This window comes from Cygnus olor, chromosome 2 (assembly GCF_009769625.2).
Source record: "Cygnus olor isolate bCygOlo1 chromosome 2, bCygOlo1.pri.v2, whole genome shotgun sequence".
In the NCBI taxonomy this organism is placed as follows: domain Eukaryota; kingdom Metazoa; phylum Chordata; class Aves; order Anseriformes; family Anatidae; genus Cygnus; species Cygnus olor.
Window position 1 is genome coordinate 101,400,836 of NC_049170.1, and position 18,500 is coordinate 101,419,335.

At 33.6% G+C, this 18,500-nt stretch overlaps 1 protein-coding gene across 3 annotated transcripts in view; it reads left to right on the forward strand.

The window, feature by feature from the left end:
- The window catches only part of RTTN (rotatin), an 86,328-nt gene extending 67,828 nt beyond the window's left edge, over positions 1-18,500 (forward strand). The window contains exons 37-49 of one of the 3 annotated variants that reach the window (XM_040549749.1): positions 34-124; positions 1,072-1,225; positions 1,363-1,500; positions 2,464-2,675; positions 6,317-6,422; positions 8,664-8,758; positions 10,005-10,082; positions 11,009-11,135; positions 12,920-13,116; positions 14,619-14,886; positions 16,104-16,207; positions 16,568-16,634; positions 18,028-18,500. In XM_040549749.1, the coding sequence (XP_040405683.1) occupies positions 34-124; positions 1,072-1,225; positions 1,363-1,500; positions 2,464-2,675; positions 6,317-6,422; positions 8,664-8,758; positions 10,005-10,082; positions 11,009-11,135; positions 12,920-13,116; positions 14,619-14,886; positions 16,104-16,207; positions 16,568-16,634; positions 18,028-18,110 (1,720 nt within the window). In that variant the 3' untranslated portion in view covers positions 18,111-18,500. Of the gene's footprint in view, positions 1-33; positions 125-1,071; positions 1,226-1,362; positions 1,501-2,463; positions 2,676-6,316; positions 6,423-8,663; positions 8,759-10,004; positions 10,083-11,008; positions 11,136-12,919; positions 13,117-13,236; positions 13,818-14,618; positions 14,887-16,103; positions 16,208-16,567; positions 16,635-18,027 lie in introns of those variants that run through there. The other 2 variants (XR_005817666.1, XM_040549750.1) reach the window with 2 other exon arrangements.

An 18,500-nucleotide genomic window follows, 5' to 3' on the forward strand; every position in this document is an offset into this window, starting at 1 on the left:
TATTTCTAACCAGCTTACTTGATTTTATTTTAGTCTTGTAAGTGCTAATCTGGTTGAGAGATATATCTTGGAATTGAAAGCTCCACTGGGTCATCCATGTCATACAGAACATGTAAAAGCTCAGGTTAGAGATGTACTTGTTACTATTTTTTTAATTATGAAATTAGTTATGTTTGTTATCTGTATTTCTTAACATATGCCAGACATATTGCCATAGGCTATATTCATATGAATCTGTTTTTGAAAAGGTTTAAGAGAAAATAAACAGTACTATGTTCAGCATAGAAAAAATAATTTCTGTATTAGAACAATACCTATAACCATCAAACAACTGAAAACCAATTTTGTATTTTTAAAACACATTGAATTGAGCAGTTACAATAAATGTGTAATAGAATTTCTTTGTACAGAATTGAAGTGTGAGACAGATGCAGTTACTGACACTTATTTTCTGTGACAAATCTGGCAGCTTTGCTTTGGCTCCAGTCCTGCAGACACTTGCATAGTTCTCAACTAATTCTGATGTATGCAAAATGTATAAGGGTTGTTGCTAACAGAACTACTTTTGTCTCAAATTTAACTTAGCGAAATATTTAGTTCAAAGGCAGATACCCATGTCATTAAGAAAAAGTGTTCCTGGTAGATGTAGTGCAGATATAGTGAAAAGTGTTCCTGCAAAAAATTATTTTTTTTTTTAAGCTTCAAACTGAGTTTCTGTTTTCAGGAAATATACATATCTTTGTCAATATTATTGACCATTCTAATGTTTTTGTTTATGAGCTTCAAGAGAATATCATGCTGTACACATAATGAAAGTTATGACTTTCTCACAGGGAAGTTTATTCTTTGTCACTAGAAAGTTGATTACACACATGTTTCAAGACTAGGAATTTTGTTTCATCTACTACAGTACATATTAGGAGAACAATTTTTAGTTTGCATCCTGTTTTTTTCTTTCAAGTGGTATATATTCATTCAAAAAGTTATAAATCAATTGAGTTAATGTATTAAAAAATACGGAAGGTGCAAATGTATGGCTTTTATTTCATATATTTTAAAAATATTTAACAGGTACTATTGCTACTTCAATACTTATCATCTGTGTCCAGGCTTCTGAAATCATGTTTACTAGTGGACTCTCAGCTTGTAATCCAGGATGAACTGTTGAAACCTCTCTTGGGAAATACCTTCGCTATTCTCTCCATTCGCTGTAAAGATGGGCTAGGTAAATAAAGAACTTTGTTTCCAGTATAGCCAAATAGCAGCAGGTCTTTATTTAAGCATCATTTAAAGTTGTCACTTCAGCTATCCAGATTTGTATGCATGTGTAAATAATTTGATTTTTCTGTATTATCTTTGCAGATACTGAGTTAACATCTGTACTTCGTGACACATGGGTAGACCTCTTCAACCTTCTAACTACATTATTGTGGAAGAATAGCCAAATATCTTTTCCATTTGTGACAGCAGCTCTTGCAAATCACTGTACAGCCATAATTGGTAATAACTATTTCTGGATGAGTTTTAACCTGGTAACTAATAAAATAAATAAATAGAAGAGGCATACCTCTTTAGATGCTACGAAATGATTGTCAATGGTATATCCAAAATTACAAACATAAATGTACACAGAAAGTTTGACTGACTTTTTCAAATGAACTTTTTTTATCTCTTCCTTATACCATCAGATTAATTTTTGAACTGCAATATAAATTCACAAATCTTGTTTTTATATGTGGGGTAGTGATTTTAGCTGTAAATCTCAACCAAGTACAGCAAATAGAGCCTGAAATGATCCATCAGCACTTTTTTATTTTCCTTGTGTATGTATTTTTGTTTTATCTTACACAAAAGGAAAGCAAAAAGTTTTAAAATAAGCTAAGGGATACAGCAATTCAAGATTATTATACAGGTGGTTTGTGGGTGGGTATTTCTTTTTTTTTTTTAATTATTCCTCTGTTAATTACTTGCTTAGTGAGGGCTCCAAGGTCACCAAGATTCTCTAATATGTTTAGAGAAACCCAAGTATGAGCATCATTCAAGCTTGTGATTTCTACCAGGTGTATGTTAAATGATGGGGGTAAACTCAAATCCAATTTCACATAAAGCAGCTGATGAGTACTGTCAGTACTATAATGTAAGCTTTTGAATAAAATGAGGAGAGTTCAGAAAATTGTAAAACAAATGACTTAGCAAATGGCAATTGCTTTTTTTTTTTTACTTTATAATCCAGTTAATGCAGGACGATTAATTCATTCAAACTACTAGAGCAAACTTTTTTTCTTAGACTTAGTATCAAAAAGACTTACTGTCAAAATACGTAGAATTTGTAGAATTCCTTATGTAGTACACTAATATAGCAGCTTCTTGGCTAGTACTTTCTTTGATAAGTTTCTAAGTTCTGAAGCATTTAAGTGTTACTTAGAATGAAATATAAAAATCTTTTTTTATTTAACCTTTCAGATACCATTTGTGATTGTGTTCATCTGTCAACCACATATCCTGCTTTATTTATGGCTGGTTTACAGTTCCTCTCTGTCCTTTTAAGTGAGGAAGGAAGACGACAGCTCCAAGATAAACAGAGTATATGTCAGAACTCAACTGTTAGCTTTCTTTTAGATCACGTTGGAGGATGTCAAACATCAGTAATTCAACTTACTGAATTAATTATTCAGGTATTTAAAGTTTAATAATGTGATTGTGGGATATATTTTTGCTTTTTTGTACTTTGTTAAAGGAATGTTGTTGTCTAATGAAAAACCAGTTGATTCCAGTTATGAACTGAGACATCTTTCACCTGAGATATCTATTACACTCATTTTTGAAATTCATGTAATAAGTTAGAGAAATTGCAAAGAAGCCACTCCTAGGAAGTTCTTTGGCCATTACTTTTATGGAACAACAGCATGGGATGAGGTCTTATGTAGGGAAGATGATATTTCTTGTATAGAATATGTCTGATCAAATACTGATATGGTGTTCTATCTTCCTGTTCTTCCAAAAATTAAATGAGATTTTAAGGTTCAAGCTGTAATTATCCCCATTGTAAATCACAGCATCATTGTTCTTAACAAACTCTTTGTAAAAATTGTGAATCAGAATGAACCAGTAAGCCCTTCAGTTCATTCCCAGATAATGTAAGAGCAATATTGTGCTTAAATACACTTAATATTACTGTATTTTTCCAAACTAGTTTTAAGTCATCCGGGTAGCATATTTTCATTAAGTCTCTCAGGAACTTGTTGCCTAGCATAATATATATTGGTGACAAGATGTTTATTAAGATACTCATTCTGAATATTCTCTTTCCTACAGTAATCTTATTATTTTTATTTATACTTTTTTTGTACTGCCCAAAATAACAGTCTGTAAATAAATGGAGGTAAAAATTAAAATCTTCCATTACTTAGCAATAATACAAGTTGTATATGAAATTTATGTCCATCTTCCCTCACATCATCAATTCTGTCTCTGTACTCATTGTCCTTTAAAATATGTGCAGTTTGTCACTGTAACAATAACATTGATCCGTGAGTAAACATACTAAAACGTTTGCTGAAACTGAAACACTTCCATTTACCAATGCTTTTTGTTTGTTTGTTTGCTTGTTTTTGTTTTTTATATAGTCCAGTAGTGTTTGACTACAAGACACAAGTTTCATAAAACCTAACATAACTCTCAATTTCTAGTGTTCTGGAGTCACTTTCTTAACTTTTTTTTATCATCACGTTTAGACCTATTTTGCTATGTAAAATATTGTGTGTTGAGTATGTATCAATTGATATGTATTTATGATACATAGTGTGACCAAAATAATGCTGTCTTAGTATCATCTCATCTGCTCTCTTCCTATGGTTGCTGAATTCTTGTAGAATAACCTCAAATAAGAGCTGAAAAGATAACCCGTTCTTATATTACATGAAGGGGTATATATCTGCTATGATCCTCAAAAAGAACAGAATTAGGAAAGAAGCAGCTTCAGTTTTCTGAAGAGCAGAGAATATACATTTTAGTTACATTTACTCGTTTATTTTTCACATGGTGGTCGTTGAGAAACAGTTGAAATAGGAGGCTATAGTATGTAAGGTAAGCTATTAATATAATCAGTGACGGTAAATACGATCAAAGAGAAGCACTCAAGCAAATAATTAACTAACATAAAAAAGGATGTGAATGGGAATTTTTAAGCAATCAGTTACCTCCATTAAACATCCTAACTACATAAAATCTACAAAATGGATCATATACAATGGCAAATGGTCACTTAAGTCTGCAAGTGTGACCAGGTACTAAATTAATACACTTTACTAAATTGGTTGTATGCAGTAAACACACCTACAGACTTTGAAAGGCCTTGGTACTTTTGTGTATTTAAACTTTAACCTTTATATATGCGTTTTCAAGGTTAGAAATAAAAGTAATAAGAAAACCATAATGTATACATAAAATCTCAAGTTTAGATCCTACTCTTTTTCTGAATATAAAACTTACAATATTTTGTAAAGCATGTAATCTCCCCTTCAACTAACTTAGTGGGTGCAGACTAACATAGCTAGATCTGCTGAAGATTTAAAGGACATCTTAAACTTATTAATCATAATTTACAAAAAAATTGAAGGTGTCCATTCTCATTTTAATGCCATAATATTAATAAGCTAAAACCACAGGATGTGCTATTTGAAGGTGTTATGAGTTTACATATAGCTGTTTCTTCCACTCATCTAGTAGGTAGTCATCAATTAATTATTAATTATTTGTGTTCCCTATGATTGACATAAATTATCCTTTTTATTATAATCTGCAAATCTTAATTGCAGAGTAAGGAAAATAAAATAAAAAAAGAATATGCTTCAAAAAAGGATGGACTTTTTGCTAGATTTTAGGATAAAATTTAGAAAATAGACAAAATGGAAACTTAAAAAAATATATATAAATGTATGTATATATGTATATAAACACAAATGTAGTACAGCCAAGCATAGTTATTTAATCAGTTCTAACTGACCACATAGTATTTTAATCAAAGGAAAACACCCAAGAGACTGATGGGGAAATACGTTTTGTTGTTTGATTTTTGTTTTGTTGTTTTATTTGTTTTGTTTCATTTTTACTTAATGATTATAATATTCATTTAAAAATATATATAAACAAGTAGCAATTTAACAGGCTGAAAGGTTCTGAATGACTAAATCACAGAAGTCCCATGTCCATGCTTTGTTGATCTAATTTTCTGTCAGCTGTCTAGATTGAACTGTCTTCTTTTTCAAGTCATTAACATACTAGTCCTTATCTCTTGACATTTTTAGTTCTGTGGTGGCACTGAACACATCAGTAAGTGATAACTCTAGGGCAAACACTGATATTTTATTGCATCTTAAAATTTGAAAAATATATTAGGCAATTACTAGTTAGAGGACAGAGGCCAGTAAGAGGTTGAATATATGATGTACGTGTAGCAGTGTAAAATTTAGGTAGTCCTATGGCTAGGTACTTACAAGATTTCTGTCTGAAGTAAGCTTTTATTTGGATGCTGCATTTTAGGCTAACTTCAAAGTATATTTTTCCTTTGCCATACTCCAGCATCAGTTCCAACTTTACTATATTCTTCTGATTACAGTATATACCATTTTCATTTGCATGGGAAACATATTTTTGGGGAAAATTGCTAGACAGATAAAATTCTCCAGTAGATAATATATAAAGCACAGACAGCTCTCAGTCTTTTAAGTCTCTTGTTATATGACTCCAAATATATTCCTTTGAAAGTATAGAGTTTATATTTACATTATTAGAAATGTGAGGTAATCACAAAGACAAAGATAAGGGGTGCAAAAATAAGCTGCCATTTTTATCCTGTTGGAAGAGTATTTTAAAATTATCTGGGTCAATGATATTTTTACTCTAATTTCACTGATATGTAATGTTCCTTCTCATTCTGTTGAAGGGAAGTCAAATTGCACTGAAGTATGTCAGTAAGTTGTCTGTAATAGTATTCCTGAATATTAGAAATGGTCTGTGGAATGCCAGTATCGAGGCTTTAGGAAAGTAGCATGTTAAGAAAAGAATAAAAGGAGTGGGCTCAGAAATATTTTCCCTTTCCATCACTCTCTCATCTCTTTTACGTAGAGAAAATAACAAAACACTTCAATGTAAATAAACTATAAACATGAATGTAGAGAAGGGAGAATTCCAGACAGGAATATAGTGGTGAATCATCAGAATGAGCATATAGACTCTGGTAACATATTTATGATATGAATACTACTTTTAATGTGTTCACTTTTTTATTATGGTGATTAAATTGCTTTGTTTGTAGGTCTGTGAAAGGAAATCTTCAAAAGATGTGCTGAAGGAAGTTGCTGTAAGTGCATTGCTGTCTCTGTTGGCTGTCAGTAAAAACTCCCAGAAATGTGCTTTAGAAGGTGAGCATTTAAAAATGTATGTTAAATGCTTTATAAGTCAAATTTCACAGTTTTAAAATTATAATGTCCTTTGTCAAAATAAAAGACCTAGTTTTCAGAGGCATTTTTTGCATATTTTAATGGAGAAATTTTATTAATAATTAAAACTTTCAGCTACAGATAATATTTTGTTTTGTCCTGTCCAAAAATTCATGGTTAAAAAATTGTTATATGTTAGAATGAGAAGTGCTGTGAGCTTTTACAGCTAGCAGCATATCCATCCATTCAAAACTGGAGGTGTCTTCACACTAGGAGTGTCTTAAAGAATTCTTCCATTTCTTATTTCACTTTATGCCAATAGAAGTTTGTTGGTGAAGGCATGCCCTGTGTTCTCAGTTCTGTCCATACCTAGACAACAAAATACTTTTTCGGTTTCATTCTTTTGTGCCTCTTTGTTTCTTTCTTCCCATTTTGCAGTTTAAATAGAACCTTCTCTTGCAGTGCAACATCTTCCATGCCTAAGGTTTTTACAGTCATAAAACAAACACCTCTAAAAAGAGACTTTTTGAGTCTACGAGAATGCAGGGGAGACCAGTATATTTGCATTTGTTTTGTACTGTACATTTAATATCTCTTGATCAGCACAAGTGTGTATTTTGTCCTGGGTGCTTTCTAGTTACTTCTATCTCTCTGTTGGTTTGTTGGTCCTTTAAACCTAGATTGCACTGAAATAGCTTAGCTTAGCTTATATTTAAAGATGATGTCTTAAGGACTTCTTTTAAATGTACAAATGCAAAGTCCTGCACCCGGAGAGCAGCAACAGTACAGCTTGACTGGGCAACTGAAAAGGACCTTGAGGTCTTGGTAGGCAGCAAGTTGAATGTGAGAAGACTGACAGCATAGCATCTTGAGCTGCAGTAGCAGGAGTACAGAGAGTAAATTGAGGGAAAGTATTATCTCCCTCTACTTAGCACTTGCTAGGTCAAATCAGGAATAATGTATCCAGATTTTTCCCAGTACAAGAAAGATATCATCAAACTGGAGCAAATTCAGTAGGTGGCCACCAAGGTGGTCTGGGTCTGGAGCCTTGGAGGAGAGACTGAGGCAATTGGCTTTGTTAAACCTGGACAAAATGAGGCTGTGACGGGGACCTAATAGCAACCTGCCAGTAGTATGTATGAGGTTGTGAAGAAGACAGATTTTCACAGTAGTGTGTGGTATTGAAAGATGAGAGATAATGGGCGTAAATTGAAATGAAAGAGATTCAGACTGTCCATAAAGCAAACTTTTCAGTTTGAGGGCAGTCAAGTAGTGGAACAGGTTGCCCAGACATATTACATAGCCTCTGTCCTTAAAGATTTTCAAGAGCTAACTGAATGAGGGGCCAAGTAAACCTTGTTTGATAGAGCTGATTGTGCTTTGATCAGGATGTTGGTCTACATGACCTCTGGAGGCTATCCTGTCCAACGTGAATTATCCCATGATGTAATGATCTTGTAATAACTTAAGGAACTCTAGATGCTAATAAATTAACATTTTTCACTTGGAGTCAATTGAACATTTGCCTTTCTTTGTCTCACCTTGGATATAGCAAAACTGTGGTGGGGAAAGACTTAAATGAGATAAATGCATGCCCTAACCTTTTGAAGTTTTAGTCTTCTGTGCAGCATTGTTGAAAATAAGCTGAAGAATTGATCTGTTATCCTCTTCTTCCCAATTCATTTTCATATGCTAGCGTAACAGTCTCCATCTTTGACAACTGTCTGTCTTGTTTCAGCGACTTGTAACTAATACAGAGCTAGGAGTATTTTGAAAAAGATCATAAAAAGAATTCATCAAAAATCACCCTCCCCCTTCCATTTTATCAGTCCCTCCTGTGGACATTCCTCTCACAGGAATGTGTTGCAAGAGGACCTAAATATATTTTTGGTTCTTGAGATCATTCTACTAGACACAACCCATCTCAGGAACTGTAGTAGTTATTTTCTGATATAAAGATAATATAAGTTACAGAATTTGTAGAACTGAATCCTTAAATTTCAATTCAGGAGGGTAACAGGAATCAAGATCATTTGCAAGCAAGATATTTTATGTTCCATAATGGCCATTGTCATATTGCCAGATGTTGTTAGTAACCCATCCTCTTAGTTTTTTTATTATTGTTTTCTTTTCAGTAGTTTTGAAACTTCATATTTTAAAGGGTATTTTGAATTCCTTTGATTATGAATGATTTTCTAAATATTAATGATTTTTGTCTTCCAGTTGACCTGATTGACAATTGTATAGAACAGATGAAACATATTCATGCACAGCTGAATTTGGATTCTCTAAAGCCTGGGAAAGCACAGAGAAAAAAGGTAACACAAAACAAACAAACAAACAAAAACAACTAGCCAAACAAACAAAACCCACCCTGACATAATATGGCACTTCTCAGCCCCTTTTTTTTTTTCATTGACATGGATACTGTTGGTAGCTGTCACAGGTGAGTCAGAGCAAATGACAACTTGTGGTGGTTCTGGATAGTAGGGCTTCTTTAAGAGTCCCTGAGTATGGAGCTTTTGCAAACTTGATTATTTCATCAGCTTGCTCTCACACCCAGAGTTATGTTCTTGAAGGAACTTCTTTGAATTAGCATCTTGTTTATTTAAAAATGAGACACACCAGTCATAAATGTGTTTGTAATGATGACGTATATATTTCTTTTGTTTTGACTGTCAACAATTTTACGTGGTATGATTTATAAGTAAGCATTGTTTCTTCACCATATTGGAGACTAAGCATGAATCCTACTTTACCTCTTTTTTCCTTTATACTTAATAAAACAGAAATAGTCTTCTGGATTGAACAAGCTTACTGGAATTAGATCATCTTTCAGAAGTGGTTTTGTGTATCAACCTTGTAGAAGTTAGAGGTCAGCCATCATTAGTCTTTTAGCGTCAGAGCAGTACCATGAGGATAGATATTTTGTTCACTTGAATACTTTAATGTCTGTATAGTACCTCACTGTCCAAAGGTCTGTGTTTATCTTTGTACTATTCTTATCAGGTTGGAAACTTTCCTGTGTTAAGGATAGGGAGCTAAGACAGAGGGAATATAAGGATGTATTGGTCTGACCAAATACAGAGATCTGCAAGATAGAGTTGGTTTATCCTTGTTTTTACCCTTGTTTTATCTTGTTTAGGGAAGAAAAATAGGTTCTTTTAGGAAGTGATTCATCTGACTTTTTTTTAGATGTTTTCCTTAGGATGGAACAAATCAAACACAGAAAGCGTTCCCTCCAATTCTACATTAGTTGTAACAGAAATGGAGCTCTACATTACAGATCTCTGCATTTGGCCGGGTCAGTTCCCCTAGAATTAATGTGAGTTATAAAGAGACAGGAGGAGGCATCCAAGTAACTTGCTGTAAATGTCTTTAGTATAAGTGTTTTAAGATAGCTGAGATTAATCTGACCTGAAATCAGAAGGAAACTCTGTGGAAGATATGTGACCTGAACATTGATACCTTAGATTTGCACCACTCCATTGAAATATGTTTCCTTCATTGCACAAAATGAATTCTGTTTGTGTTGGTGATCTTCAAGTATTTTTCTCTAAATAGGAGGATAGCCTTAACAAGCAGTTAAGATGTGCTATGCAGCTCCTTAGAAACTGCCTCTTTCAGAATGAAGAATGCAAAGTAAGTAATTCCTTCCAGAAGTGCCCCTCTTGAAGGCATGTGTTAGTCCCCTTTTTGTATACAGAACACCATGTAAATTATGGGCCTGCATCAGCCATTTGCTTATCCCTAAGGTTCCCATATACCAGTGCTTGGCTACACTGATGCAACTTTTCCTTTCTAGAATCAAGAACTTTACCTTTACACAAAGGAAAAAAAATAGATGAGATTATTGTTGAACATTTTTCCTGTTTTCATCAAGGATCTGCAGAGACATTTTCTTGAAGGAAAGAAGGACGTTGTTAATAATTGAAGTTTTCTATTATTTGCTCTGTAGAACTGCATTCTTCTATTTCCATGCTTTTTGACTTCCAATTAGTTTAATTGGAGTAGAATAAAACTGTAGAATAGGTAGCTCTTCAACAATCACAGCTGAAGTGAATAAATCTTTACTTTAATTACTGAGAGACATGCAGATTAAAACATTTTACAGTGGTTCTAGACAAGTTTGGCTTACTGATGTAATTCTCCAGAGCACTAAATTTAATTGCTAGCAAATAATATTCAGTAACCATATATTACGAAGCTGAACTGAAACAAAAATATGGATATATACCAGAGAACTTGCTGCCAAAATATTTTAATACTAAGAGATGCTATAATACTATATGGTTTATAAAGTGTAGGCATATATATCACTAAAAATAATTTCAAGGTATTCACTGAAGAAGTTAAAGTATGAACAACTGAACAATGTAAATGCTATAAATGTCTTGTTGGAATCATGGATCTTTCATTAATGTTGTGGGGTTTTGCTTCTCTCTGTTCAGTCCTTTAAGCCAAACTAATGGGACTCAACAAGATAAAAAGTATGCTTTTCTCACTTTGTTTATACTTCAAAGTATTTAATAATATAGTAGTTTTCATTCTTCCTCATGTTCTCATAGATGGCAGCACTCAAAGTTCATCTTGTTCCTGTTCTGAATTTGCTATGGCCATGGTTTTTAATAGATGACTCCTCAATGGAAATTGCTCTGCATTTGCTTTGTGTCTACACTGCAAACTATCCTGCAGGTATGAGAGTCACTCTGTGATGTAATACGTCAACATATTTTGAAAGAATATAATTAGGATAGCATTAAAAAAAAAAAAAAAGGAAAGGAAAGAAAAAAGCATAAAAGGAAAAGAATGTCAATTTCTACTATATTTCTACTATAACAGCAGAGTATAAAAGCACTGGTCTGGTCCATCAAAGTACATCAACGGTTTTGATTTTAATGCATTCAAGACTTTTGCTCAGATCCCATTTCACTCTGTTGGTTTTAACAAGAATATAATTGTGTTAAAATATTAAATAACATTTAATTCAAACCATATTTGAGGGTTACTCTGAAAGTCCTACCAAACTGAATAGCATACTGTAGAAATACAACTTTGGGAATTGTATCGTAGAGAACAGTATATCAGTACTTTATACACTTTGTATCTAAGCCCTTATTGAGAAGATTCTGGTTTTGAATTATTCAATATTCTAATTTGATTCCATGTTATATTTCTTCTATTTATATATTGGGCTCAGTTAACTTGTTTTTGATGAAAGTATATTTTGTGTAAAGATTTTTTTCTTCATTTGAGGAAATTCTCAGAGTAATTATCCCCGCTACTAGAAGCCTCATTCCATATCCTGGTTTATTGACTCAGATAACAATTTGCTTGTGGCTTGAAGAGAGCCATATAAGTATGTTGTTTTCTCCCTATCAACACACCTTTAAGAATTAGCTTAGTTAAAATATACTAACTGAACATATCTGAACATTTTTACATTCTTTTTAAGTTAATGTCTCCAGACCTCAAATCAGTTTGTAATGTACTTTTTGTAATGAGGTAATGTTGTTTTTTGTTTTTAATATGGATTTAAGAAATACACGCGTATATTAGCCACCCACAAGATATAGAATTAAAAGCAGGGAATATAAGGCTCTGTGATATACCGGAAATCATGCTTAAAGTTCTGATGGTCTTTCTTGTTCCTCTGCCTCCGGGCTGTATTTGTATTTTTCTTGCTAATAAGGTTTTGGATAAATAATGTTTTCTCTTTCTGTTCATAGTTGTTGAGGTGACCCAAACTTACTTATCTCCTTTGAGCTCATTAACCGCTTTCCTTTAGTGCAGTCAAATAAATGATGCAGATGTTTGTAATGGTTAAAGACTGTTTTGTTTTTATTTGCTTTTGCCATGTAAATAATTAACCACAGTTGCAGCTGGCAAGTACCCCTAAATTAAAATGTATACATGCACATTCATGCATAAACATTGTATTGGCAACTTACTTGTTCCCTGCTGCTGTGCTAATTTGAGCTTGTAGTCCTGTAGCATAGTATTTTGCTTGGTACTGTGGTACAAAGTAATGGTAGCTGCGGACAACACTCATTTCTCAGAAAAGTACTTTAAGAAAATAAAAGTTTCAGCATACACAGGCACGATTTGTGAACCAGTTTCAGAAGGTCACTTTGGATTCTTATGACACATAATTTTTTAATGCCTTGGATATAATGTACCAGGATACGTTCCGAGACAGAACAATGACTTTTTTTAACAGCAGAATAAACTCTTAGATTCTAGAACAGTAGACTGCTATTCCTGTAAAGTGCTCCATTTGAGTCACTTTTCTATTCAAAGCACATCCCATTGACTTCACTATGGTTCAAAGGAATTAAAAAACAAAACAAAAAACCACTCCTTGTGTGTCAAAAAGTCAAAAAGCTTGATCTTTGAGCTGTTAAGCCACTCTTTAGATAGATTTTTTTTTTTAATATATATGTACATTCCTCATCTGATAAATGTTTGATTTCCTTAAGGTTGTACTTCACTTTGTTGGGTCAGTGGTGGACAGTCATCACTTTCTGTACGAAGTGCAGCTGGCAATTCATTAATGTATAACATCTTGAAATTGGCTTCCCAAGTATCAAATGATAACAGCCCACTTCAGCAGGTGGTCTTCAATCTTCTTTCTAACCTTGCTTTGTCTCATGACTGTAAAGGCATTATTCAGAAGGTACGTAATATTTACTGATTTTTCACAATGTCATATACGCACTTTCCTTTTCTTAATAAACCCTCATACTTCAATATGGAGTGTCTTGTGATCAAAGCTAAACAGTCCCATCTCTTTCAGCCTTTCCCCATGTGTGACATGCTCTAGTCCCTTAATCGTCTTTGTGGCCCATTGTTGGACTCTCCTCATGTCTCTCGTGTGCTGGGTGAGGGGCAGAATTGGTACTCCAGCCTCACAATTACTGACTAGAGTGAAAGGATCACCTCTCTACCTGCTGGAAATATGTTGCCTAATGTAGCCCAGTATACCTTTAGCCTTGTTTGTGGAAAGGGCGCATTGCTGACTCATAGGATCATAGAATCGTTAAGGTCCAAGATCATCTGGTCCAACCATCCCCCTACCACCACTATTGCCCACTAAACCATGTCCCTAAGCATCACATCCAACCTTTCCTTAAACACCCCCTAGGGACACTGACTCCACCACCTCCCTGGGCAACCCATTCGGATGCCTAACCACTCTTACTGAGAATAAATTTCCCCTAATTTCCAACCTGAGCTTCCCCTGGCGCAACTTTGAATCCATTCTGTCTAGTCCTATCTCTAGTAATCTGCAAGAAGAGGCCGACCCCCAGCTCCCCACACCTTCCTTTCAGGTACTTGTAGATAGTGATAAGGTCTCCCCTGAGCCTCTTCTCCAGACTAAATAACCCCAGTTCCCTCAGCTGCTCCTCGTAGGACTTGTGTTCCAGGCCCTTCACCAGCTTCGTAGCCCTTCTCTGGACACGCTTCAGAGCCTCGATGTCTTTCATGTTCAACTTGGTGTCCACCAGGACTCCCAGGTCCTTTTCTGCAAAGCTGCTTTTCAGCTGGATGGCCCCCAACACGTACTGGGTTTGTTCCTCCCTACATTCTTCTCCTTGTTGAACTTTGAGATACTTGTCAGCCCATTACTCCAGCTTGTTGAGGTCCCCCGGATGTCGATATGGCCCCCTGGCATATCAGACATTCCTCCCAGTGCCCCCTCATTGTCTGTGAAGGGGAGGATACTATACGTTTAACACTTGTTCATATAAGTAAGGAATCAAGAACACATTAGATAAATACTGCATTGATTCAGTTAAATTGTTTCTGGCTCGTTTGGGGGCAAAAATGCTAAGCACAAAGTAAAATGCTTATGTAGTGGTGGAAATTATACTTCAAATACATGTATTGTGTTGGTCCAACTTTTAAGTATCTACTACATAATTGATTACATATACCATATTAACTTTTTAACCAAGGTGTGGATTCTTTAAAGTATAAAGTTATATATAAAACAATATATAACATATACACGTTTATATATATTAAAATGTTTATATATTTATATATAAATAAAACTATATAAATAAAAACATTAGTACTAGGTTTTGATCAAGCATACAGATTGGAAGGTCAAACATTAGTGAAGAAACCATGGAATACTATATATCCTAACATCTTTTTTCTTCCTTCTGACAGAGTAACTTCCTGCAGAACTTTTTGTCCCTTTCATTACCAAAAGGAAGTCATAAAAATCCTAGTAACATATGTATTCTTTGGCTAAAGCTGCTACTGAACATATCTTTTGGAGAAGATGGACAGCAAATGATTATGAAGATAAATTGTTTTATAGAACAGATTGTGGAAATGTGTAAAAACAAACACAAGAATAGCCAATATATAGCACTACTTATTCTACATAACATTTGTTTTAGTCCAGCAAATAAACCCAAAATATTAGCTAATGGTAAGTGCCTAAAGGGTATTTAAGCTATTAGAAAATGTTATATCTTCAAAAATACCGTGTTTTCATTGTAATTTGGGTTGCTGACCAAGAACTTTATAGAAATGCCTTTCTAAATAATATTAAAATGATTTTCATAGAAGTTCTTATAGAACTGCTATTTTGTCAGAAATGCTCTTAAAAATAAGAATTTGTAACAAAAAGAAAAGCAAAACAGATTTGAAAAATATCATGAGACTGAACATTTGAATATAGTAATACAACATGAATTAAAGTATTTTTACAATTTTCTCAAACAGCTAGTTTTTTAGAGGGAGATCAGACGAATTCCATGTGTCGTTGTCTGAAACAATGTATAATTATTTTTAAATATTTCTACCATGGGTTTTCATAACTTTGTTGGACAAAACCGTATTAGTTCCTGCAAATCATGGCTGTTGAGACAAACTTTTTTGTTTTGGCATGTGCTGAAACTGTTTATAATAACAGTGAAGTTATGATCATGACGTATATGTTTAATGTAACAACGTGGACAAAACTTTTCTCAGTTGCTTGTAAAGGGCATGTTTCTTTCTCCCATTTAATTGCAGAGAGAATGCGTCTGTCTTCCTTATAACTACTCAGCAGGTCTTTTATAGTGTCCATCCTTGTCATTTTTTCCCCTGCAATGCTGATTTGCTGCCTTAATTAAGCGTACATTATTCACATACATTATCTGTGAATTTTGTGTAGTGAACAATCTGACTTGAAGAGACTTGAAGGTTTCAGAGTCAGGCTAGAAAATTAAGGTGCCTCCTGTAGGGTTAAAATATTTCTCATCAGTTAAAAATCGCCTATGTAGTAATTACTATGGAAAATAGAAACATCTTAATTTCTATCCTGATATGGCTCAAGTTGTGGATACTGGGAGTTATAAAAAGGTTTTATGGCTTCCTCAGTTCCAGTGCATATCTGATGGCTGTGCATAACATGTGCCTGTTTTATTACCAATTGCTTATTTTTTAGCATTGATTGTTTTTGGTTTTGTGTTTTTAAACACTAATTTCAATTTTGTGAGCATATTTAAATTTAATCAATCTGATAATATAACTTTAATTCTTCTGCCGTACCAATACTTGTCATAGAAATAAGTGCTCTCCAAGGATAAAAATACAGAGATGTGTATATTTGATGATATTTTCTAGATGAGGGTTGTTTTTGTTTTGTTTTTATGTCATTAGATAAGGCTATTGCAGTGCTGTCTACCTGTTTGGAAAGTGATAGTGAAGCAGTTCAGAGAATAGGAGCAGCTTCACTTTGGGCTTTGCTTCACAACTATCAGAAGGTTAGTATTTGAGAAATACTTGAAAAAATGTAATGTTACTGTTATACATGGCAACCTTGAAGTAAACAAAAAATAAAGCTTACACCAGCAACTCCATTTTCTTATGTTAATAACATAGATGCTCGGGCTGGGGGGTTGAACAACATAATAAGTAAGTAACTTGTCCTGTATGATTTCAGACTGCTTACATAAATGCATTCTGGATGATGACGAAGTCATTTGCTAATTCTAAAATTCCAGCATCTCATATTCCTAATTACTGTCATTTTCTAGTTGAAAACAAAGGAGTTAACTTTGCTGTTAAAGTGTTAACATGGGGGGAAAAATCAAGTCATTTTATTTTGTTTGTGTGTGCTGCAGGCAAAAGTGACTCTGAAGAATCCATCAATAAGGAGAAAAATAGATGAGGCTTATTCTGTAGTGAAGAGTAAGTTTAAATTTTAACTAATGTCAGTTATGTATTTTTCCATCAAGTAGCTCACTAATGCATTTTAATTTATATCTTCATGACATTTTTTTTGTTTTCCTATAAGATTTTGAGGGGATACTTTCATCTCTAAAATCATGAGTATAGATGATTTTTATCTAGGCATCTTTCAAGTACAGATATAATAAAATGGTTAACAAATTTTAAATTTTAAATCTCAGGTTAATTTGTAAGAACAGGTCTGATTTGGTTTGCAACAAAATGCTTTCTTCGCTACATGCGATGCTTCTTTGTTAGTTCTTAAACTTTAGTGAAAAGAAAGTCTTCATCTAGCATATACTTTGCTTAACAGTTCTCAAATTGACTTGATTCAGCTACATAGATAAGGGATCAGAACAGATCATTGTGCCAGTCTTAAAATACTGTACCATGAGTTAGTTGAAAGCTTGAGTATTTTCCTCAAGTAACTGAAGATAACTATAGTTTGAATAGCTTTTATATGATAGATTGCTATCTTCAGCTCAAGAGCATTCATTTTGAAATGATTTTCAAACATTGGTCTGGCGTTGCAGCTTTAGTAGGTAATAATCACATCAGGCTCTGATCTTAGAAACACATGCAAAAGTTTCATTTTGAGCCAATGTTTTCCTACTGATTTCATTTGCTCTATATTCCTAATCAAATAGGTTCATCAGTGCAGAGGCTTGTAATACCAAGTTCCCATAGTATTTTGCAAGACAGAATTGTCATAAAATTTCTGCTTACATTGGGCACTACTTGACAGTATCATAATAAGTAGATCATAGAACAGATCATGATAGTTCATTCTATGCTATTGTAATCCATTGATTTCATCATTGTGCCATTTCACATTCATCCTTCACTAAGTCAACCATCAATATATATGCAATATATATATGTGCAATATCAATAATATAATGCAATGTTTCATATACCAAAATGGTTTAAAATGGTATAAAAATGGCTAAAATGGTAGATTGTTCTTCTAAGTACAAATGAATAAATTTTTCAACATGCCTTTTGGTCTTTTTCATTTCATACCTTGCCTTTCCCAAGGACAAGTTTTAGCAAAAACAGGGGATTACCTTATTGTAACACAGAAGAACCAAAAGGCATTTTTCACTTTTTTTTGTTACAACTGAATGGGGTCTTGGAAATCTCATTGATTACAGCCTTTTAAAAGCAAACAACAACAACAACAGACTTTGCAACATAAAGTACTTTTACTAAATTTTCTACTCATAACATAGTGGATATACTTATAAAATACGATGAATTCTAGCAAGGTGTTTGATATGATCTTTGAAAAAAAAATCATTTCTTATTCAGAATCAGTGAGAAGTTCACATCTTGTTTTTTTTCTTCCTTTTAGCTGCTCCACAGCCAGAAGGGAATGAGCTAAATGCCTACTACTTAAAATGCTTAGAGAATATTGTGCAGCTTCTTGATTGTTAATGATTATCAGATGAATCCTTATCTTGAAATTGGACAGATTACTCAATGGGAGCCTGAAATTTAAAGAAAAGACTTCTAATTCATGGATTTATGGAAGTAGCATGCATGCTATGGAAGAAATTTATGAAGTCTTTGAAGAAGGAGTTGATCACCTTGAACCAAAGAAGTTGCGCTAGTTATGGCTCAGACTGTTTGTACTCTAATCCCAATTGGGAAGTTATAATGATGCTGCTATGTAAAGTATGTACACAGGAGAATGAATGTACAGAGGAAAAAGATGTGAAAAATCAGTAATCTTCTTAAATTATGCATTGAAATTGTTACTGTAAATTATTAGAATTGTGGTTTCAGTTTGGTCTGAATAAAGTTTTGTTTGTTTTTTAATTCACA